Below are 24,228 nucleotides of genomic sequence, written 5' to 3'. Positions count from 1 at the left end.
TTCGGCTTTTTTAAATCATTTTATCCTTTTATTTGTGTGGATATCTTCATATGCCACACCCAAGCAACGGGTCCTGCTTATTAGTAACGCATCATTCATCAGCTCCCTTTCCAGGCCCCTCTCAATGCCTTACACTAGAAGAGAGGAATTTCTTGTGTGGCAAGAGGAAATATGGGCGTTGGTCGATAGATACAACAATACAATCCCCGCCCTAATTTTTCGCATCAGGTGCTGGTTTTCTTTCCCTTTTCCTTTTTTTTTTTTTAAAGTTTATTTCAAGATTCACTTCCTTAGAGTTCTTGAGTTGTAGACGACATATTCATCAGGTGATTGCTGCTAGGATTACTTTATTCGAAATTATAATCACCTCATATGACAACAACAAGGTAAGAAAATTTTCTCATAATATCTCCCCCCTTTTATTATTATTTTCATTTTTTTTACTGTTATTACTATTATTAAAGTCGATCTTATCCATGTTATGTCTATCGCTGACTCAGTACTTTTTTCTCCCCCCCTCCAATGTCTTCATTATATGGATTACTCACTTTCTGAAAAAGGAAAAACAATGATAATAAAAATAATATTGGTTATGGTTTTGGTATGTATTATTTCCCTCCTCTGACGTATCCGCTAACTATTATCATTATTAAATTGTATTATTGTTATTAACATTGTTATTATTGGGTTTTTTAAAAGTGATTGTGATAAATTGTAAATATTAGTGGTAATTTACTAAGATAACTATTAATGATGTTTGGTATTCATAAACACTACTGAGAGTAATTCTAAATTTTCTCTCTAGCTTCTATTCCTTGCATACCTGTCCCACCAATTATATTAATAAACTAGCTTTTAGTTATTCTTCCTGCCGATAGATGGCGCATTTTATTCAGACGTCCATCTCCCAGCTGGGTATCATCAGCCCCGCCTAAAAGAGCTACGCTCTCAAAGCACTCTAATATATGTCATTACACTTACGCCTCCTCTCAAAAGAATTGGGCAAAAATCTAAATAGATTACCTTCTACGGTTCATTCTTCCTCTCAGTTCCTTACTTATTTTTAAAATCATTTCATATTTACAAATTATAATTTCTAGAGTTGCTGATTGTATTTGTTCATTTTAAATAGCAACCATTTTACATAAATATGCTAAGTAATTAAATATGAAATTACAAAAGTGTATATTTCTTACTCCAAATTATAATTATTAATTTATTCCATCACTATTTTTATTTTCTCTTCTGAGCATGGTATTTATTCTTCAGGATCACTAAGCTGTTATGAGAATTTTAACATTTTAATTAAGACACGGTAACAATTAATTTTTTATTTTATAATTTTTGTATGTGTACATTGTATTTAGACAATTAAACTGTTCTCATTTCACACTACGGATAGCTATAACAATAGTTTTCCCTTATTCTTCAGTTGTTAGCATTCATTTACGTGCAGATGTTTTGTACTCGGTCAAACATCATATTTGGAAACCTTGTGTCACCTACAGACATGGACCTTATAAGAAATAGACTAACCCAGTGGGCGGGGCGTGCGTCACACACATGTCGGGAAGAGAGAGTAGAGACGATTTAGTTTATCGTAACATTGAAACATATGGCGTTTGTATCACATAACTCTTTTTAATTATTAAATGTGATACGTTTTATAAATGATGAGATAATAAAAATCACAGTTTTTGCTAATAAGATTTTATATATCTCATGAAACCACTTTTTAGTGCATTTTGAGTATTTTTTTTACTGCATTTTGAGCATAAGCGTAATTCTTGTCTAAACATCATTACTTTGATAAAACGGTAAAAACTATAAACAAAAAATTTATGAATTTACTTTCGCCTACAAATAAAGTAAAATTAAGTAAGATTGATAGTACATGATGCTATGAAACAAATAAGGTAAAATTAAACAAGATTTGGTAATTTTTTTAAAATTTTATGAACATTTTCAGGCAGTAGTAGCAAATATTTATCATTTCAAATGTTTATAGAAACCAAGGATTGTTTTATTTATTTTTTCTGTTTTCAAAATTATTATGGTATTAAAAGATGATCATTTATGACAATATTAATAACTCATAAAATTCGAAGCATAAACTTTTCTGAGTGTAATGAAAAATTTAAAAAAAATTCGCAGTAAATAAAAAAATCTTATGCGGAACTAGAAATAAATTTAAAAAAATAATTACTATAAAATACAAGATATTATATGTCCAATCTTAAATTTTTATTAATGCGCATAAAGTAACCTTGTAATTTTATATACCTGTTTTTTATACTTTAAGCAGAATGACTATACATCCATAAATACATATGTATGAAAGTAAACAATTTAGGATATTTGTTGCATTGAAAAATTCGCTTACTTCACTTTTTATTTCAAATATTTTTGAAAACAAGATTATATCTATTTATCTATTAATGTAAATACACACACCTATATAAATATATTTAGAGAGAGAGAGGAAGAGAAACAGATAATATGGTTTATTGATGCTTAAATAAAATTAATTTAGTAAATTTGCTTCGAATATTTTCTCTCTGTTTAGATTCATTGTAACATGCAACTGCATGATGCATTCTGATTTTTAAATATTGAAATATCACTGCTTTAATTAATTTAATCAGGTGGTTTTTATCTGGCTCATCATCATAAATATGGTCTTGAAGAGAAGGAAATATATGTGTTCCTACGCTTTTTAAGACTTTTAGAGTCATGAAATTTATAATTTTTTTTTATTCAATTTAAACTCCTTTTCAGTCTGCCTAAAAATTATTTCTGCATTTTTGCAGATCATTCGGACGTCACTGGAAGGAGAAGTCAAACCTTTACATACAGATTTATAATATTTGAAACCTAGCAAACCATCATATGGTTCTGTTGAAACTAAAGCTGAGAAACAGATATTACATTTTACTTTATAAGCTAAGCTTTTAACAACAAAACCAGCTATATAAGATGTATACTTTTCGTTCTTAAATATTATTATTTTTGATTAGTTATAATGCTAGGAATTAAAATTTACCTATAACTTAAAAAAGCAGCAAAAAATGTAAATTTTAAAGAAAAACTTTCAAAAATTCATTTTTAGGCATTTTAGTATTTAGTTATAGTTTAGTATTAGTTATAGTTTTAGTAATTGTAAGAGAAAATTACTTGGTTGAATTTTTCTGTTAGTTCAGATTTAAAATATTATTTTCTAAAAGAAGTTAAAAATTCACTTACATCATAGGAAAGGCTAAAAATCTATACAAGTCTGAAAGCATGCAACAGCTTTATAATCATTTAGAACGTTAATTATGCTTGAAGAACATGCTAAGTATTTAAAAAGCAATCTCAGTGTCAAAAATAAAAATATTTAAAAATTCTTACGTGTGAAATGAGGCACTACCACCAGCTTATTCGTGACAATTGTACGCGCTGCAATAGCCAACTATTGCTAATTTCTGGAAGTCGTCCCTACTCCTCCGGATGTGATCAAGGTGACAACCGGGAACGCCCCAGACAAGGGAGAAAACGCAATTGGGTTAGTCTATTTCTTATAAGGTCCATGCCTACAAAAGGCTAACTGCGTATCGACACTTGGTAACTTTTCTACTGTTTAGTCTTATAACGTCTTATACCCTCCCACTATATACGCCCACTTATTAAAACAACCTCAGTCGGAATTTTTAGGATGCTTTTCTACAATTTCTTTCTTAAATTTAGTAACTTCTTTACGCAGCTTTCCCTTATTTAGTAAATTTTCCTCATTTTCATTTTAGTAGCTTTCTTACAGTAAGACTTGCAACGCCTTTTCCCCTTCCCTTTACTTGAGCCCACTTTTACAAAATACCTGCCCCGTCGGAATTTTTAATTTTTTCTACAAAATCTTTCTTATCCTTTATATTTTTCCTCGTAAATTACCTCTTAATATGATTCTCCGCAGGTGACGATGACCAGTCAAAGATCATGAGGCAAAATCGTCTTCCGTCTCCGGTACCGCACTCTAAATCAATGAAGGAGTGGCTTCTTATTAGGAGGCGGGGCCTTCTTTAATTTTTTCCCCTTTTTTCCTGTGTAAATTGGTAAATGATACTTCTTCAATCTCTTCCTCTTTCTTTCTGCCGAAAAAAAAAATTGGTGTTTGATACCACTGCCTTTAGGTGAAGATCACCAGTCTTTGATTTTACAGCAAGAGCCTGGCTTGCTTAAGTTATAATTATTATAGTGTTTAGTTATTGTTTCTGCCCGCAGATGGCGCTTTTAGCTCAAATGTCCATCTCCGAGCTAGGCTTCGCCTATAAAAAGGCAGTGCACATTATTCTCAATTAGGTGGTCTCAATTCGATGAACGAAAGTTGTTTGAGTTCGTATTATTATTTTCCTCTACGAGTGGGATTCTAAAATTTAGGAAGTGAAGAAAATTTATTTATAAATAGTAAGTGTTTTTCGTTGGTCTCTTTCGAGAGGTGTACTTGGAGTAGCTCATTTGGACAAGTATGTGAGTATATTTTTGATTTCTACGCTTTCATTATGGACATTGTCTTGTACATCGATAGGATAGCTTGACTTGGTAAATATGGATGAGATAAATGATTTAGCAATCCTTAATAAGCGCGATATTGTTGAGAATATTCTTAAACATGGCACGATTGAGGATTGTAGGCAAATTATGTCTGAGTTTAACTTAGCGTTTAACACGCTTAGAAATGGCTTACGGAAAATCACCCCAGAAATGGAGCAATGGCTTCAAAAAACCTATGTAGAGCTTGAGAAATGTGTAGCGATTAAACAAGCTGCAGGAGATTCAGTGCAAAATATCTGCGGTAGCATCCCGTTAGTTAATACTAGCAATAATTCGACATCTAATCAAAATACAAAGCAACCCAAACCAGTTTCAAATGTTATTCAGGAAATAAGCAAAATAAATAATTATAATGAAAAATGGATTACACCCAAAAAATACCACAAACGCACCCTTAGTGAAAGCAGCAACGGTTCAATGACGTCAACTAAAAATAAATACGCTTCACTAAAAATAGATGATAAAATGGACACTACAAATGTTAGTTCGCTAAACTCACAAGAAGACAGTAGTAATAATGAAGGTGATTTCATTACGCCCAACAAAACGGCTAACAGAATTCCACCGATTATCATTTCAGATGTCTCGGACTGGAAAGCCCTCAGAGATAATATTAAGCAATTTACCATATCCATGGAATGTGTACAGAAAAGTGGTGATATCCACATTAAAGTTAAATCGGACACTGAGTATCGTGAAGTCACGAGATACCTAGACGAAAAGGAAATTCCTTACCATACCTTTCCTCTCCCTCAGGATAAACCGATAAGAGTTGTAATCAAAAAATTATCTGTTCACACAAAACCCGAGGACATTATGGAAGAACTAATAGATAATAACATCCCGGTTAAAACAGTAAGACAAGTTACCAAGAAAATAGACAATGAAATTGTCAAACTACCCACTTTCATGGTTGAAGTCAAACGCAGCATAGAAGGCAAGAAAATATACAACATAACGCATATTCTAGATTTGGCTGTTAAAATTACTCCCTTCAGACCCACTCCAACACACAAACAGTGTCACCACTGTCAGAGGTATGGCCACAGTCGTGCTCACTGTAAGCACAAGCCCAGGTGTTTAAAATGCGGGCAAAACCATATTACTACTACATGCACAAAAGACAGAAACTTACCCGGCAAATGTTGTCTCTGCGGGGCCCCCACATTAGTTCGTACCGTGGTTGCGAAATGCATCCGGATAACTTGAAAAGAAAAATTGCAGAAAAAGAATTCCAAAAAGTAGCGAGAAAAACTTCAAAAAATAGTCCCCCTGATATCAACTTAGAAAATTTCCCACCTCTTCCAAGAAGAAACATAACCGAAAATAGCAGTGAAAATGTTAATGAGCAGAATGCTTCATTCACCAATCAGAACGCAGCTGTCGAAAGTGAGAACTTAGGCTCCGTTTCCGATTTCATAATTTGGCTGAAGAAATTATTCCTGCAAGGAAAAATTCTTTTCAAGCGGTTCTTAAAATCTAAATCAATATTGGAAAAAATCCAAGTCGGCTGGGAAGCCTTTGAACTTTTATCAAGCATCAATTATGAATTTTAACCATATTAACAGTAATTCAAGAACTCACCTCACTGCCCCCAGCAGTTTAAACCTCGCATTTTTTAACGCCAACGGTATTCGCCACAAGAACGTTGAAGTTGCAAACTTCCTTAATCACCATAATATTGATGTGTTTCTAGTGAATGAAACTTGGCTCAGACCTAATGATAAATTCAAGATCAATGGTTACAATGCATTCAGGACGGACAGAGACCATAACAGGGGCGGCGGTACTATGATATTAATTAAAAGGCATCTGCACGCCAACGAGTTTAATATTCCCAATAGCAGTAGCATTGAAACCACTGCGATCGTCGTGCATTCGCTCACAAATGAGCCGATTGTCATCATCTCGGCTTATAATCCCCCCAGAAACATTCTCATCAACAATGACTTGCCAATTTTTAACAATATCACTCACCCTGTTATTATAGCAGGGGACCTGAATTCTAAACATCATAGCTGGAATTCTCAATGAAATAACACAAATGGCAACAAACTTTATAGCTATGCTCTTACGAATGACCTTAGAATTTTCGGACCAACGGAACCTACCAGGTATCATCATACAGGCAGCTCGGATGTTCTCGACATTGTTATTACAAAAAATATCCAGCAAATCCCTTTCCTACAGGTGATTAATCAATTAACCTCTGACCATCTCCCTGTTAAATTTACTTACCATGGCTTTGAGAAGACCTTGCCTTTAAAGAAAATTATAAACTGGCAGAAATTCAATAATTCTCTGGAACAATTACCTGCACGCCCGGCTCTTGCCGATATTGTAGACATTGAGTACAATATCACTAAGATCAATAGTAAAATTAAGAAAGCCCTTGATGATTCCACCAAATTCAAAGATTATAAGAAAGACAAGCTCCCCGACCACATCATTGAGAATATAAAAGACAAAAACCGCATAGCAAAAATCTGGCGAAGAACAGGCGATCTCACTGTTATAAAGAAATCTTTAAATTAGGAATTAAAAAATTAGGAACATCATCCCACTGTTAAAAGAAATCTGAACCAAAAAATTAGGAACATCAAGACCCTCCTCCTACAGTATAGATCAAATTGCTGGGACGATTTCTTAGACTCCATGGATTTCTCTCCGAATACAGTCTGGCGTATTGGAAATTCCTTAAGGAATACTAATAACAGAAATATTGGTCCTCTCCACACCAGTAGTGGAATTGCTTATTCTGAACATGACATGGCTGAAGCCCTTGCGCAGCATCTAGAAGACTTTCACCAATCATGTCTCTAATAATGATGAGACAGATGAAGAAGTCGATAATTTCATTAACCACCTAGCTGACAGAAATTGTAATAATCACTTCAACCCAACTTCTCCAGCAGAAATAAGTAATATAATTAGCAACTTAAAGTCCAGGAAAGCTCCCGGCTACTATAGCATCACCAATACGGTTCTCAAAGCTCTCCCAAGAACCTACATAGTCCTCATTACAAACATAGTCAATGCTTGTATGAGGCTCAATTACTTTCCTCAACAGTGGCAGCACGCGCAGATAATTACGTTTGTCAAGCCGGGGAAAACCCAAAGGAACTCCTACCGTCCAATCAGCCTTCTCCCCAGTTTGGGGAAGGTATTTGAGCGTGTGCTCCAAAGGAGATTAACTCAACATCTAGAGGATAAGAAAATTATATGTAAAGAGCAGTTTGGTTTTAGAGCCGGTCATAGTACCGTGCACCAACTACTGAACGTTACAGAATTTATTGCAGACTCCTTCGCAAAAAAGAACACAATCGCCAGCTGCTTTCTAGATCTAGAAAATGCATTTGACAAGGTGTGGCATAAGGGTCTCCTCTACAAGCTGCACCTTGTTCATCTGCCCATCAGTTTTATTAAGCTCATGAAAAGCTATCTTAAAAGCAGGACCTTTCAGGTAAAAATTAATGACTCTCTCTCTTCAAGAAAAATAATTAAAAGCGGAGTGGCTCAAGGAAGCGTTCTGGGACCGCTTCTGTTTAATATCTACACGAATGATATGCCGGTTCCTTTGAATGCAAAAGTAGTGAAATATGCCGACGACACAGCAATTTTAACTAAGTCGCTAAAACCGCAGCTCGCTGTAGATAAACTTAAAAGCTCAGTAAATATCATAGCACACTATTATGATTCATGGAAATTAAAAGTAAATCTGTCAAAGAGCCATATTCTATTTTTCAGACGTCATCAGAAGTTCACTCCTGTGAATGTAAATATAAAAATTAATGATCAAGCCCTAGCAATTGTTTCAAATACCAAGTATCTAGGAGTGGTCTTCGACTCACAGCTGTTATTCAAAGAACACACGGAGTATGCCTTGCGCAAAGCCATCGCTGCTAAAATGTCTCTTTATCATTTAATAAGAAGAAATGCTAAATTAAACATCAGTCTCAAGAAGATCTATACCAGCTTAATAAGACCCACCCTGATTTATGCAGTGCCTATCTAGGCCACTGTGTACAAGACTTACAGACACAAACTACAGGTCTTTCAGAACAGAATACTCAGACAAATTGTTGACTTCTCATGGTTCGTACGTAACCTGCAGATACATAAAGAACTAAATCAGACCCATAGCTGATCAAATTCTCACCACGAGCCACAATTTCTATGCTAAAATAGAACTTTCTCAATACGAACATATCCGTAATCTGATAAATTATGATCCTACTATAGAAATTGCGGCAAAGCGCCCAAGAGGCATCTTCAAATGGTGAAATGTGTATATATTGTACATAGTACTATTATCTTTATTTTATCTTCATTGTGTCATTTTACCAGTGTCTTTGAAACTTTATAGACTTATGGACATGATACGTGTACCTGGATCTTCAAAGCACTGATCTTATATTTGTCATTTTCGTAATCTTCTTATTGTTATATCAGAGACTTTGTAATATTGTAGACTTATGGACATGATCCGTGTACCTGGATCTTCAAAGCTCTGATTTTTTATTGCTAGTGTAAAATGTTTTTCACCATTTGCCACTTCGCTCAAATACCGCCGTTCCTATATGTACATAGTGTATAGTTTCAGTAACACATGTGCCTCAGTGTTGTACAAGAACTTAAGTGTTTAATTTCTCAGACCAAGACTTCACTGAATTGTGATTTCAAGATGCATTGGCTGTGGACAGTTCACGGGAGGGTGACCCCCACGGTCCAATCTGTGTTTTACAGCAAGGATGAATTTGAATATTTTGTTTAGCTAATCTGTTGCACTTAGTTGTGCCATTTGTCTTCATTTAGATCGCGATATTAGTTTAATTATTCCAATCTGGATAACCTGTTTCAAAACGTGATAATTATTAATATATCCAATATTTCTCATTGCATGCGTAAGCTGCTTTGCTCGGAGTCTGAACTTGGGTGGGTGACCACCCACGTGACAGGCTCCTGCCAATCATCTCCCTCCACTCCACCTACATTTCACAAAATTTGACAAGTTTCGCCTAGTTGGCGCGGCGTAAATCGCCTTAATTTAAAACTTAAGTACCAACGCCTTAGGGCAATTTACCAACAGAGACGGTTAAAGTAGCGGTTGGCTACTAATTTCCGCCTAGCCATTGACTCGATTTCGATTTCGATTCTTAATTAATACAATAGTTCAGAGAATTAAATCAGCTAAATCAAATATGCAGAAACTTTGCCTAGCTTTCCAAGCCATTGAGATGATTCTGAACTTTGCAGATGAAGATTAATTCGCAGCTTCTCTCAAGACAAGCATAGCCGAGCGGCAGAAATTCTCAAGTTGCAGATCCTCACATTGTGGAGCCACGTTTACTTCTCTTCTAGAGACTCTGCACTGGGTGCAAAAAGTACGTTCCATCTTACTGGATTCAACTCATCATTAAAGACACCCTACTTATAATATATTGTTAAAGGCCGCACTAGGCCGATTGCCTCTTAATTGTGTTATGACATAGACATAAACATTCTTAATTAATATTTCATTTACGCACACTTCTAAGAGAAAAAGGCAAAAATTTAATTTAATTTTTGTCTGCTGCTCATTCTTCCTCTGAATTTCTCTATTTATTTATTAAAATTTTACATTTAATACCTAAAGTTTGCAGAATTGCTTTTAGGAATTTTGAGCTTTAAATAACAACTAATAAATGACCTAAGCAAGCTAATTATATAAATATGTAGGTACAAAAGGTGTATAAATCACGCCTCGGTTTTTTTTTATTCTTACTATTATTTTTGTTTATTGTTATTGCTATTTATTTTCTCTTTTGAGGATGCTTTTTATTCTACCGAATTATTACGCAGTTCTGAAAACTTTTAACATTTTAGTCAAGGCACGGTAAGTAAATATTTATTAATTTGTATTATCTTATCTTAATTTGTATATTGCATTTAGTCAATACAACTGTTCTTCTACATACAAACGACAGTTTACTAAAACATTAATATTCATTTAATTTTCAGTTGTTAGCATTATTTTATATACAGGTGTTTTGTACTGTGTTATATTCAAGCATAATATTTTAATACCTCGTGTCCTTCATCTTAGGCAAAACTCATCTTGCCTTTTCCTTCTGATAAATATCGACTGTTGACGACGTGCTTTGCGAGGACGTAAACACATTTTTCTTTTCTTTTTCCTTTTTTCGTTCAAGTATTATTCTCAATTTATGCACCTTCTTTTTCTACAAATTCCAATTCCACATAGCCACGCCTTTCCGCCATCTTGGGTCGCCTGTTCGAACCGCCAATGTCAACACTTTTGATTACGCCGTATCGGCGAAGAGTTTACCGCTTGTATTTCTCTAAATTTTTATTATTTTTATATTTGCCAGCGTCTCAGGGCAATCTTCCAAAACTATGGGTAAAAGCAGCGATGTTCACACCGTCTGCATCATCATGTCACAAGTACAAGCTATCCTACGTACGCCCTCCCACCACTTACGCCCACTCATTATTACTGGTAAGACCCGCCTAATGGTAGAGGGCACTGAGATCGCTATTGAGAGTGTGCTGAGATTCGATGCAAGGTTCTTTAATATACTAAGGTTAAGCCAGGAACGGTCATGAGCCGGACACGTTGCATCAAATGCAATATTTCGGCATAATTTGTAATGAATGAATGAATTAATGAACGGAAAAAGCGTGCCATTGGTTGCTGGTAGTGACGTCACCCGAGAGACAATACGCATCGGCCGACGCGTCTGCTACATGATTTTGGTAATGGAAAAATGTAAACTAAAGCAAAATGATCATCTTATATCTGGTAGAAACACCGGAAATACCGGGTATATACTTTCCGATTAAGTAATTTGTTAAAGAAAATATTTATTTTATGCACAGAATTCGTACGAATGCTGAAAATAATTGTAAACATTAAATTCTTTTCGTAAAGGAAAGCATTAGAAAATGAAAAACGATATTTAAGTTAATTAAGGGAAATAAATATTGTAAAACAAGGTATTTTTCAATATTTTTTCGTAGTATTGTTTGCACTAAATAAATCTTGTTGAACAGAACACATGATGGCATAACTGCTAAGACCATGGTAAAAACATAATCAAAAAGTATTATTCTATTTATTTCATTGCTCATGCACTTTTTTTTAATACAAATGAACTTTGACATTCCATGAGAAATATATGATCATGATTTTCAGTTTAAATTACATATCTCAAGCAAAAATATGTATAAAAAGATTTGACTTAACAAATTCATATTTAAATACCATAAAATTCTACAAATTTCTTAATATCTGTCATTATAATTTTAAATAGTATATTTATCACATTCTTTTTAAAGTGAAAAGTCACTTCATACTGATTCACTTCAGATTTTAGCAGAAGTGCGTATATTTTCAGTATAATCTAAAAGTACTCTTATAATCCCTTACATTCCCAAGATTTCTATATAACATTTATCCTGACGTGATTATTTGCTATAGTAAATAATCTCCGATATTGGCATCCTATTCTTCCTTCCATACATTAAAAATGGAACAATTAAAATACATTTTCTTACACATATACGCACAATAATAATAATATAAAACTTGCCCTACATCTTAGTTTCGGCCCACCAGCGGTCGAGCGGTAAATTCGCTGAACACTGGTAGTTCGGTCCGAATCCCGCGAACGGGCTGACTGCATGGGTGTTTTCGTGGTTTTCCTCATGTGTAACGTGTATACGAGCCAGTTTCCTGAGAAAGTCCTCCACGAAGGCATCACACCTATTACGCAGATAGCCCTAGTGTGCTTGGCCATAATTAAATACACCACCACATCTTAATTTCAATTCAGCCTGTACACAAATTAAATATTTTTAATTTCTAATGTATTTTTATCAGGTTGTTTCTTAAAATACCTTTGTTATACTCGAAATATGTCTTCAATATTGAATTATTTTTTTTCTCTTATAATTAAAAATAAGTTATATGGAATCAAAATTAAAACATATGCATCAGTTAAATAACACTGAACAGAATATCTTACTTACTCTTTCGCTATTTGTATTCTAGCATTATACACAGATTTGTTTTCCTTCAGGTTCAAGCATGTGTAAGTTATATCAATTAAATTACATCACACATACCTGTATGCATCAGTTAAATAACACTGAAGGAAATATGTCACTCACTCATTCGATGTTTGCATCATAGTGTGGTCGAGAAATTGTTCTTTCCTCACGGTGAGGCATGTATCATTTTACTTAGTTCGCAAAGCTTAACCCAGACGCTGCTTCAATACATAGAATTACGTTTGGGATGTAAAGAAAGTAACCAAAACATGTGAATGAAGTTGGATACGCGAATTTATTAACTAATCATTCAGGTACTCAGTATTGGTAAACATGACACTGAATTTAAATATCTCACTACGATGTAAGTCTCATACACAAAATGAAGATTATGATAAAAAATGATTTAAAATGAGAAATTTTTCAATTTAAATGTAAAATAGCAGTAAAATGAAAAATAAATGTAAAATTACATCACAGTTATGTATGAAAACTACATAAATTCATTAAAAAAATAGTTATTTTATCTGGTTGTAAAGAGTGTTTTCTGCCAAAAAACGTATTAACGTGTATAATTCTGACACAACGCTATAGCACAAATTGACACTTCCGCCTAGGTATAATAGCAAATTAACAACACAAATCAAATGAAACTGTTGATGCAACGAAAGTAAGCAAACGCCAAGAACTAACGCTATCACCCACATGACGTCATGCGTATGTGGCATAACTTTCTCCCTGCACTGCGCATCGCTCTTGGCCCCCCCCTGGATTCGATGCAGTTGCTCGATGGAATGTGTGACGCAGTTGTGAGATTTTGAGATATGATTATATTTAATTAAATCAATTTATATTTTATTGATTGGTGATTATTGAATTTGATTTATTGATATGATATTATGTTTTGCTGAACCACCACACTTTCGACAAACTTGGATTACCACTGAATCTTAAAACCACCGATGCGCATTTAGTGCATCTACGCCAAGAAGGAACCAGGTAAGAGAAACTTTATTGAATTATTGAAACTGAATTATACCTGGATAGAAATTAAATATGGCTGAAAATCTGCCAAAGTTGAAGAAGAAACGCAGTTCCGTGGGTTCGATGTTGACAAAATTAATTAACAAAATAGAAGTTGCTATCAACAACGAAAACAAAACAGTTTCTTAGCAATTAATTAGTTCCTTTATTAAAAACACATTCCATCAACATTAATTGTTAAATACTTGCTTTATTCAGAAACATTACCGTCAACATTACTGCTCAAAAAACATTACAGTTCAAATTATTATCGTTCTGAAAAAAACTGTTGTTGCCAATCGGGAAAATACATTTTTAAATAAAATTAATACGTTGCGTTTACATTCGGGCATCCTGACTTAGTTACGACCTCGGAACATTAAGAACTTATGTTTAAAAAAATTAAATCTGCAATATTAATGTTTATAGTTCGAAAGTCTTTAGCTGTCATATAGATTCACCGTCGTTTTCTACTCTTTTTCCGTGTCCTAGTTTTAGTAATATGCGGCGTGTTGTTATCGTTATCCCCAGTAACACTAATGTCATCACCATCATCATCGTCTTCTTCTGATTCAGCTTGACACTGCCATGACTTTAATTGGCTCACATGAGCTGTCGTACTAAAGAAATGTCCTTTCACCTTCTCTTCTAATTGAGTCACTCTCTATAGGTAAAACTTCTGTAACTACCAAAGGTCCTCGATACTTTTGTTGTGTTTTTGTTGATTCTCCAGTTGATTTAGGTACTCTTCTCATAACTAATATTTCTCCTCGTTCGAATGTTAAAGAATTGCTCTTCTTCTTGTCATAATTTGCTTTCATTTTCATCTGCGTATCTTCAATTCTCTTTCTAGCTTCATTCTGTAAGATTACTGGATTCTCCCATTCATTTGCGTCTTCATCTGTAATCATCCTCATCAATTCGTCGTTACATTTTGGTGAATAACAGTGAAGCATTTCGAAAGGAGTTTTATTTGTAGTCTTATTTATCATATTGTTTAGATTTCTTTCGCATTCCTTAATCTTTTTGTCCCAGTCTCTCTGATTCGGATTTTCCATACTCGTTTTAATCGTAGCCAAAATTGTTCGATTTGCTCTTTCCACCATTCCATTACCACTTGGATGTTGAGTTGAATTGAGTGTATGACTGATTCCATTATTTTGACAGTACTTTCGAAATTCCTTCGCTGTGAAACATGTTCCTCTATCACTGATAATTTTTTCTGGTAACCCAAAATCATCTACAAAACTTTTCAATGCAACTAACACATACTTGGTTGCAGTACTTTTCATAGGATATAAGCGTGTAAATCTCGTAAAATTATCAATTATTACAAATAATTCTGTATTTCCTCTTGAACTTTTTACGAATGGTCCTAAATGATCTATATGTATAATTGCAAAAGGTCTTCTACCAGGTCTAATTGGATGCAGTACTCCTTGTTTCTTACCACTAGGCATTCGAAACACATCGAAATGTGACGCATAACATATCGTTTCATTCCTTTAAACCAGTATGATTCCTTGATTTTGGCAACAGTTCTGTCTGCTGAAAAATGTCCCAAAAGATCGTGAAATTTTACTACAATACCTTTTCTCATCGATTTAGGTATGACATATAACAATTTCTCCTTTTCCTGATCTTTTACTTTACGAAACAATCGATTATTCTTCAAGACGTAATTTTCAGTTACATATTTCTCTGCATTCGTTCTATCATTTATCTTTTTCTTTAAAATGTCTATTAATTTGAGTAATTCTGGATCTGAATGCTGAATCATAAGAATTTGTTCATCTATCGTTAGCATTAAACAAACTTCCAAGTTGTTTTCAATTATGGAGTCTAAAGTTTCTTCTGGCTGATCAACTGGCGATCGGCTCAATGCATCTATGTGACTCATTTTTTTACCTTGTCTGTGCTTTATTTCAAGATTGTATTCCTGGATCAGATTACTCCACCTTGCTATCTGAGGATTTGAAGTTTTCTTCGCGTTTAAATGAACTAAAGCTTGGCAGTCTGTAATTACCGTAAATCGGATCCCAATTAAAAATTGTCGAAGTCGTGTCAAAGTCCAAACTATAGCCATTAATTCTAATTTGCTTGAATGATAATTCTTTTCTGTTTCTGTTGTTCCTTTACTTACACAATAAACTAAATGCCACTTTCTATCTTCACCTTTTTGCAACAGCATTCCTGCCAGCCCTTTGTTGCTCGCGTCTCTGTGCACTTCAGTCTCTGCTTCCGGATTATATAATGCTAGTATTAGTTCATTAGTTAAATGATCCTTTAAAGTACTGAATGCTTCTTGCTGATCTTTGTTCCAACGAAATGTTTCATCCTTCCTCGTCAGTCTCGTTAGCGGCTCAGCTTTCTCTGCGTATTTCGGTACAAACCTTCTAAAGAAACTTGTAAGACCTAAAAATTGTTTAACTTCATGTTCATTGGTTGGTTTAGGAAAGTTTAATATGGCTCGTACTTTTCTTGGCCCAGGTCGCATACCATTTGATTTTATTAGAAATCCCAAATACTCAACTTCGTCTTTTCCAAATTCGAATTTTGTCAGTTTCAATGTCAGCATTGCTTCTCTCAATCTATCAAACACTTTCCTAAGTTTTTCCATCATTTCTTCCCAAGATTTAGCCGGAATTAATATGTCGTCCAAATAGCACAATACTTCTTTATTAAACAATGGACCTAAAACTTGATTCATAAGTCTCTGAAATTCTGCAGGTGCATTAGCTAACCCAAAGATCATACGTTCAAATTGACCAGTATCATCTGGAGTGATGAAAGCTGTTTTCAGTTTCGCTTCTTCAGTTAAAGGAATCTGCAAATATCCATGAGCTAAGCCCAATGTAGTGAAAACTTTACACTCACTAAGACATTCAAGAAGATCATCTATCCTAGGGAGTGGAAATTTATCTTTAACAGTTTGCAAATTCAACATTCTATAATCTATCACTAATCGTAATTCACCTGTTTTTTTCTTTACGAGTAAAACTGGACTAGCTTACGGAGATCTTGTTTCAGTAACAATTCCATATTTCTTTCATTCATTTATTATCTTCTTTATAGAAGCACGCTCTTCGGCATTGGTTTTACACGACTTCATGCAAATAGGCTTATTTCCTTCAATTTCTTTAATATCCATTTTTGTTAAGTTTGTACACCCTAATTCCTCCATATTTAATGCAAAACAATCTCGATACTCATTTATCAAATGTAAAACTTCCTGTTTTCTCTCTGGCGTAATATTGTTATTAACGTTAATTTCTTCTAAAGTAATCGGTCTCTTAAACTTCTTAATTTCATTTATTATCAGTATTTCCTTTTGACTTGAAATTTCAGTTTTCTGATCTGAACTTGGTTCAACTAATTCTGCTACTTCCGCTATACCGATACATTGATTCTCTTTCAAAATTAGTTTTCGATCGCTGTAGTTAGTGACTGGTATCACTGTTTCTCCCTGTATTACTTCCAATAATAAGCCCAACTCATCTTCCGATCCACTTATTAAAACATAACCGTTATTTATTTCATCAGCTTTAACTTTCACGAAATTAACCGTATTACTTTCGATTAGAGTTTCTTGGGAAGCCTTCAGGTTAATTCGCGGAGTGTTGCTATCATTTTGCAACTGTGAAAATGGGCAGTCATTAGCATAGCGTATGTGCGAGGTATTACCTTTCTTGGCGTATGCAATATGTGGTAAATCAATCCATGTTCGACCAACTAATAAGTCGCATGGTTGCGTTTCATCTCCTACAATGAGAACTGTAATGTCCTTTCCTTCCACATTATCAATCTCTAAGTTAACAGTTACTTTTCCCAATATTCTAGCGGCTGGTTTATTCTGGTTCCCAAAGCCAAACAAATCCTCCACATCAGGTTTTATAATAAGATTCAGTCTCTTAGCCGCAGACTGTTTCAATAAACACGAACTAGAACCCGTATCTATGATTGCAGTAATTTCTTCTCCATTATTGATGCGAGCATACTTTAACAGCTGGGGAAACACCTGAATTCTGGTCCACGGATAAATTATTTTTAACATTTGTCAAGTCTGGATTCTTAGACACTGTTTAAAAGTATGACCCTTTTCATTACATTTCCTGCAAATAATTTCTTTTTTAGGTTGAGGACAATCCGTCGCTATATGTCCATAATCATCACAATTGAAGCATTTCGGCTCACCCTTTTCATTGCGGATGCCAGAATTATATTCCCTTTTCCTTTCGTCTGTTTTATAAAACTTATCTCTCAGATTGTATTTATTATCAAAACTGTTTTTAAAACCCACTTTGAAATTACCATCTGTCTGCATGGAATCGTTAACATTTCTTTGTCTTGAATACTGATTATAGGATCCTTCATAAAATTTATAACCAGATTTGGGCTTAGAATTATGCCTAAAAGTTTTATTTTCTACTTGAAGTACTTTTATCCCTGCCCGAATATTTACATATTCATCTAGGTTTTCAGCCAACTCTTCAGGATTAATGAATTTAGACCAATCATCAATGAAATGGTCTCGGATAGCAGCGGGGACCCTCTTCTTTAATTGATCAGTAATAATAAGTTGTTTTAAAGAGTCAAAATCTGTTGCATTTAATCCAGCAAGCCACTCTTCAAAATAATTTTTAATTCAAACGTGAAGTCCTTCCACATATTACGCAACGTTTTAATATGATCAACAAACTTTTGCCGAAACTTTTCAGGGCTTAACTTAAATTTTCTCAGTAGCAGTTGTTTAACGTTCTTATAGTCGTTAGCTTTCTCTTCTGATTCACGGGCAATTAATTGAGTTATTTCATAAGGCAATAGACCCAACAGCTGAGAAACCCTGTTTTGTTCTTCTAACCCAATACGTCGTGCCTGTCTCTCAAATAAAACTAAATAAAAACTTATATCACCTTCATTCAAATCATACTTATGCATTAATTTACTGATATCACAAATATTACTTCTACTAACATTAGAAGGAACAGAATCATTTACATTACTACTTCTGATTTCCGCTTCTATTTTCAATTTTTCAAGTTCAAATGTTCTTTGCTTATCTCTTTCTATAATTTCCATTTCAAATACTCTTTGCTTATCTTTTTCTTCCATTTCAAATGCTCTTTGCTTATCTTTTTCTTCCATTTCAAATGCTCTTTGCTTATCTTTTTCTAAAATTTCTAACTTTTCCCTGTCTAAACGATCATTTATAATTCTATCTAGCATTTGTTTAGTAAAGTTTTCATTATAATTCTTACTATTCAAAATCATATCTCTTAAGCCTACAATTTTAATATCAGAAGGGACATCTACATCAAGTTCCAAAGCAAGTTCTTTTAAGTCACATTTCTTGCCTCTTGCCAAATAAGCCATCTTAGACTTCAATTTTCAAATAATAATACAATAATTATACTTAAGTTCTTTCCGTTTAATACTTAGACATAACGTATACAGTTTATAAATTCACGTACCTTTCTACCTTCAGTTTTGGCGAGCTTCCACATTCAGTTTAGGCTTAGCGTACGTTAAGGCAATACGTTGTTAAATCTAGATAATAATTCTAGTTTATCCCACTTCTGAAATGTTAGCAATTAATTAGTTCCTTTATTAAAAACACATTCCGTCAACATTAATTGTTAAATACTTGTTTTATTCAGAAACATTACCGTCAACATTACTGCTCAAAAAACATTACAGTTCAAATTATTATCGTTCTGAAAAAAACTGTTGTTGCCAATCGGGAAAATACATTTTAAATAAAATTAATACTTTGCGTTTACAAGTTGATCAGTTAGAAGCATTTTTGGAACAATTAATCGGAAAAGAAACTGATTTAAATTCTTTAAATGATGAAATTGAAAATCTTTTGAGCGATGAAACAATATCTGAAGATAAAGAAGCTTCAGAAGAAATAAAAGAAAAATAATTTTTTGGAAATCGAAACTTCATTCTAAAATAAAGAAATTGAATTCTGATTCTATCCAAGTTAATACAGTTTCACAAAACTTTCAGTTGATTAATAATGAAACTGAAAATATAAAATTGCCTAAATTACATATTAGTAAATATTATGGTAATTATTCTGGTTGGTTAGATTTTTACAATTTATTTGGAAGCTCTGTTCATCATAATCCTAAATTAAGCAAAGTTGATAAATTTAATTATTTGAAATCCTATCTCAGTGGTACCGCGGCAGCATGTATTAGTGGATTTGCTTTAAGTGATGAAAATTATGATAAAGCACTTGATTTATTGAAAGAAAGGTTCGAAAAAAAAACATTTTGATTAACACTCATTTGAATGTTTTGCTGAATTTAACTCCGGTTAAAAATCCTAACGATGTTATAAGTTTACGAAATTTATATGATAACGCGGAAACGCAGAGCAGAAGCTTAGATTCTTTAGGAATTACAGGTGAATCATATGCAAATCTACCAATTTTAATGAAATTAATTCCTTCAGAATTCGTTTTAGAATTTAATCGCATTCAAGGCGACAAAGAATTTAACTTAAAAACTCTTTTGTAATTCATTAATAAAGAAATTCGAAGCCGCGAGAGATCCTTTTCAATAAATAATTATAAATCATCGAATCAACGAGTGCACTTATGTTACTCCCAAGAGAAAATAAAAATTCTACTTCCGTTAGACATAACTCTTCAAGACTTTCGCATAAGAGGGAGAATTCTTTCCCCTCCCCACACACGCATGAATTTCTGGCGGCAGTCGAAGATGTAATCTGTCTATTTTGAAGCAAAGGTCATAAATCAGAATCTTGCTCTTCATTTATGCAAATGAACGGAGAGATATATTGAAGCAGCGAGATCAATGTTTTCGTTGTTTGACCCCAAACCATCGAGTGAAAGAGTGTTTGAAAAAGGATTTGTATCCCATCTGCAGCAAACCTCACCATGTTTCAATTTGTTTTCGAAATCAAAATTATCCACACATTATTTCTCCAAAGGGAGAAACCGATAATGTCGTATCAGCGAATATCGCATCGGCAAAAAAGAATAATACTATGTTACAAACATGTTCAACCTTAATTGATAATGGAAACGAGCAGGAAATTGTTAGAATTTTCCTGGACGATGGTTCACACCGCTCCTTTGTTTTATCAGCTATTTCCAAAAGATTTAACTCTCCAGTTATTAGAAAGGAAAGCCTTTCCATTTGCACATTTGGTGCTAAGAAAACAAAATCATTTAATGTAGTTAAACTTAAATTAAAGAATAGAGATGATCCAAATTTATGCATAGAATTTGAAGCACTGGAGACAGACTATATTTCGGGCACACATGTACTGACTCCGGATAAAAATATTGAGAAACAATTTAGACGTTTAAAAAATGTACAACTAGCGGATTGTTATGAATTTAACAATAAAGAAATATCAATACTAATAGGTGCAGATTACTATTATGATATTGTCACTGGTCGAATTACACGCCTAAGCAAAACCCTCGTTGCAGTTGAAACAATATATTTGGGTGGTGTTTGCAAGGCCGAAACACGAACTTAAATGAAACGTTTGCAATGAGTGTTGTGGTAAACGAATCCAATATTTCCGATCAACTCAAGGAATTTTGGTATTTAGAGAATTTGGGTATTGAGGCAGAAGTAGCTGAAATAGAACCCACTGAGAAAGAAATAATGAGTGAATTTGAATCCGGAATTACATATCAAAATAAGCGATACAAAGTGAAATTGCCCTGGAAACCAAATATGAAGACATTATTAGAAAATAACGAGCAGATAGCAATGAAAAGATTTTTGAGATTGAAATCATCTTTTAAAAACGACCCGTCCTTATTTTGTGAATATAACACTGTTCTAAAGAATTATCTTTCGGAGAATATTATTGAACCTGTCCCAGTTGATGAGGTAAATTTAGGCCAAAATACATTTTATCTACCTCATCGAGCTGTAATACGTACGGATAAGACTACAAGTAAATTACGCGTTGTGTTTGATGCTTCGGCGCATGCAAAATATCAATTATCTTTGAACGATTGTTTATACACGGGACTTAATTTTATGCCTAATCTATTTCTTCTTTTGATCAGTCTTTTCAAGATCAAGTTAGAAGAGTAATAAATAAGTGCATCACTTGCTTTAGAACGAAGAATCAAACGGTAAGCCAGATGATGGGTAATTTACCTAGGGACAGAGTTTTCTAGACCTTTCGAGAAGGTCGGATTAGATTTCGCAGGACCTATAATCACGAAACCTAATTTGAAAAGGTCAAAGGCGACTTTAAAGTCTTATATTGCATTATTTATCTGTTTTAGCACTAAAGCAGTGCATTTAGAAGTCGTTTCTGAGTTAACAACAGAAGCTATTCTAGCCTGTTTACGACGATTTATTTCTAGAAGATCCAAACCAGCCGTTATCTGGAGTGATAACGCCACGAATTTCAAAGGTGCGAGAAATATTCTTAACGCATATAATGATATTTGCAAATCTAACCCAATTCAAGGATTTAGTGCAGAAGAAGGCATTCAATGGAAATTTATCCCACCAGCTTCTCCTCACTTTGGCGGACTGTGGGAAGCAAACATAAAATCAGTGAAACGGATGTTGTTAAGGGTAGCAAAATCAGCTATCATGAATTTTGAAGAGTTAACTACTTTAGTTACTCAGATAGAAGCAGTTCTGAATTCCCGTCCATTATCACCACTTTCTTCCGATCCGAATGACTTACAGCCTATAACTCCGGGACATTTTTTAACAGGAAATGCTATGTTATCCTTTCCTGAACCACATACTGCTTCGCATTCTCTTTCTTTTCATTCCAGGTGGGAACTAGTTCAACGACTTCAAGCCAAATTCTGGAAAAGGTGGCATTGCGAGTATCTAAATCAACTACAGAATCGTGCCAAATGGAGCAGTTCACAGCCAAACATGCAGATTGGTCAACTAGTACTGCTGAAGGACTCCAACCCCAATCCTTTGCAATCGTCTCTAGGTCGGATCCAACAAGTGTATCCTGGTGCTGACCGTCTGGTTAGAGTAGTTGAAGTTAAAACATCTACAGGTGTTCTTCGGCGAGCCATCAACAAAATTATTCCTCTACCATTTAAAGACTGAATGAACTTGAAAAACTTTTATTTTATATTTAATAGTTTACCAATTTAATATTTAGTTTAGTGTAATTTTAGTGACTTTAAATTTATTTGAATATCTTGAAATTGAAATGTAAACTCCATGGGAGTTTAAGCGGGGGAAATTATAAGACCCGCCTAACGCTAGAGGGCGCTGAGAGCGCTATTGAGAATGTGCTGAGATTCGATGCAGTTGCTCGATAGAATGTGTGACGAAGTTGTGAGATTTTGAGATATGATTATATTTAATTAAATCAATTTATATTTTATTGATTGGTGATTATTGAATTTGATTTATTGATATGATATTATGTTTTGCTGAACCACCACACTTTCGACAAACTTGGATTACCACTGAATCTTAAAACCACCGATGCGCAATTACCATTTTCTCTATCGGAAATTTTTCGTTGCCTTTTCATGAAATTTCCTTTTAAATTTTTCTCCCTTCATTACTTACCTTGAAGTATGTTACCAATCCTTGCAGATTCCGATGACCTGTATTCATAAGGGAATATCTTATACACCATTTTTAATCCGATGAAGGCGTGAACACCTTTTAGAAAGCGGGCCTATTTTTCTTTAATTTACTTTTTTTTTTTTTTTTTACGTATTTCTCGTTACTGACAAATCTTCTATTTACCGCTTGTTTATTTACTTATTTCCCCTCCCTCTTACCTTACGTTTTAAAATACTTTTAATCAACATGAATTAGCTTTTAAGAGGTTTTTTTCTTTCTCCCATGAAGGCGCGGCTACCTTTGATGAGCGGAGCCGTCTGCCATTTTCGTAAATCTCGATATTGTTACAGCATCTGCTGATGCTCTTTTATTAATCTTACTCCGTTCCTTCATTCAAGGTACAACTAGCTGATATCATAATAATAAGGAGTTTTTTTTCCCTAAAGATTTACTTACAGGTTCTTGATTGCTGCAATACAAAGTGCTGAAACAGCTTCAACGACTTAGAAACCAGTCATACTAAATTATCCTTCAAACGACAAACGGGGATCTCAAAATAAAAAACAGTTTGTATACGTACTTACCGGTAAAGTTTTCTTTATATTAGCATGCCTTGTGTTTCCAGTGGTGCTCAAAATTATATGATATATTATATACCTTATAAGTTACAAACTAAAACTCCTTTATATGCTCATTTACAAAATTATGCTAGGGTATCTATATATTCCAAACTTATGTTAATTTTGTTTACTTCACGTTACATTCCTAATCAGAGGAGTTTTTTTTTGGGGGGGGGGCGGTTTTTGACATATCCATACACACACACCAATGGACGCTTTAACATATCAAGATATTTTATACTTCTCTTCCTTTTCCTCTCGAGGCCCATTTTTTTATCCTTTCCTTTTTCCTCTTTTTACTATGGGCCATTTATTTTTTAATTTATTTTGTCCCAATTTTTTTTCCAGGCCTTTTGAACTCATATAAAACAATACGAAGTTCTTTT

The 24,228-nt window shown here is 33.9% G+C and overlaps 1 protein-coding gene across 1 annotated transcript; it reads left to right on the top strand.

The window, feature by feature from the left end:
• Window positions 1-80: 80 nt before the first annotated feature.
• On the top strand, window positions 81-23,020 carry LOC146999200 (uncharacterized). The gene is made up of 2 exons (XM_085819294.1): window positions 81-386; window positions 22,457-23,020. Exons 1-2 carry the CDS (start codon window positions 373-375, stop codon window positions 22,746-22,748), a joined length of 306 nt encoding a protein of 101 aa, XP_085675420.1. The 5' UTR covers window positions 81-372; the 3' UTR covers window positions 22,749-23,020.
• The last annotated feature ends 1,208 nt before the right edge of the window (window positions 23,021-24,228 follow it).

Source organism: Stegodyphus dumicola, chromosome 1 (genome assembly GCF_044657685.1).
Source record: "Stegodyphus dumicola isolate Sdum_Otavi_A_Nest chromosome 1, ASM4465768v1".
Taxonomy (NCBI): domain Eukaryota; kingdom Metazoa; phylum Arthropoda; class Arachnida; order Araneae; family Eresidae; genus Stegodyphus; species Stegodyphus dumicola.
The sequence above is the reverse complement of the archived record's forward strand: the minus strand, read 5'-3'. Positions and strand labels throughout refer to the sequence as shown.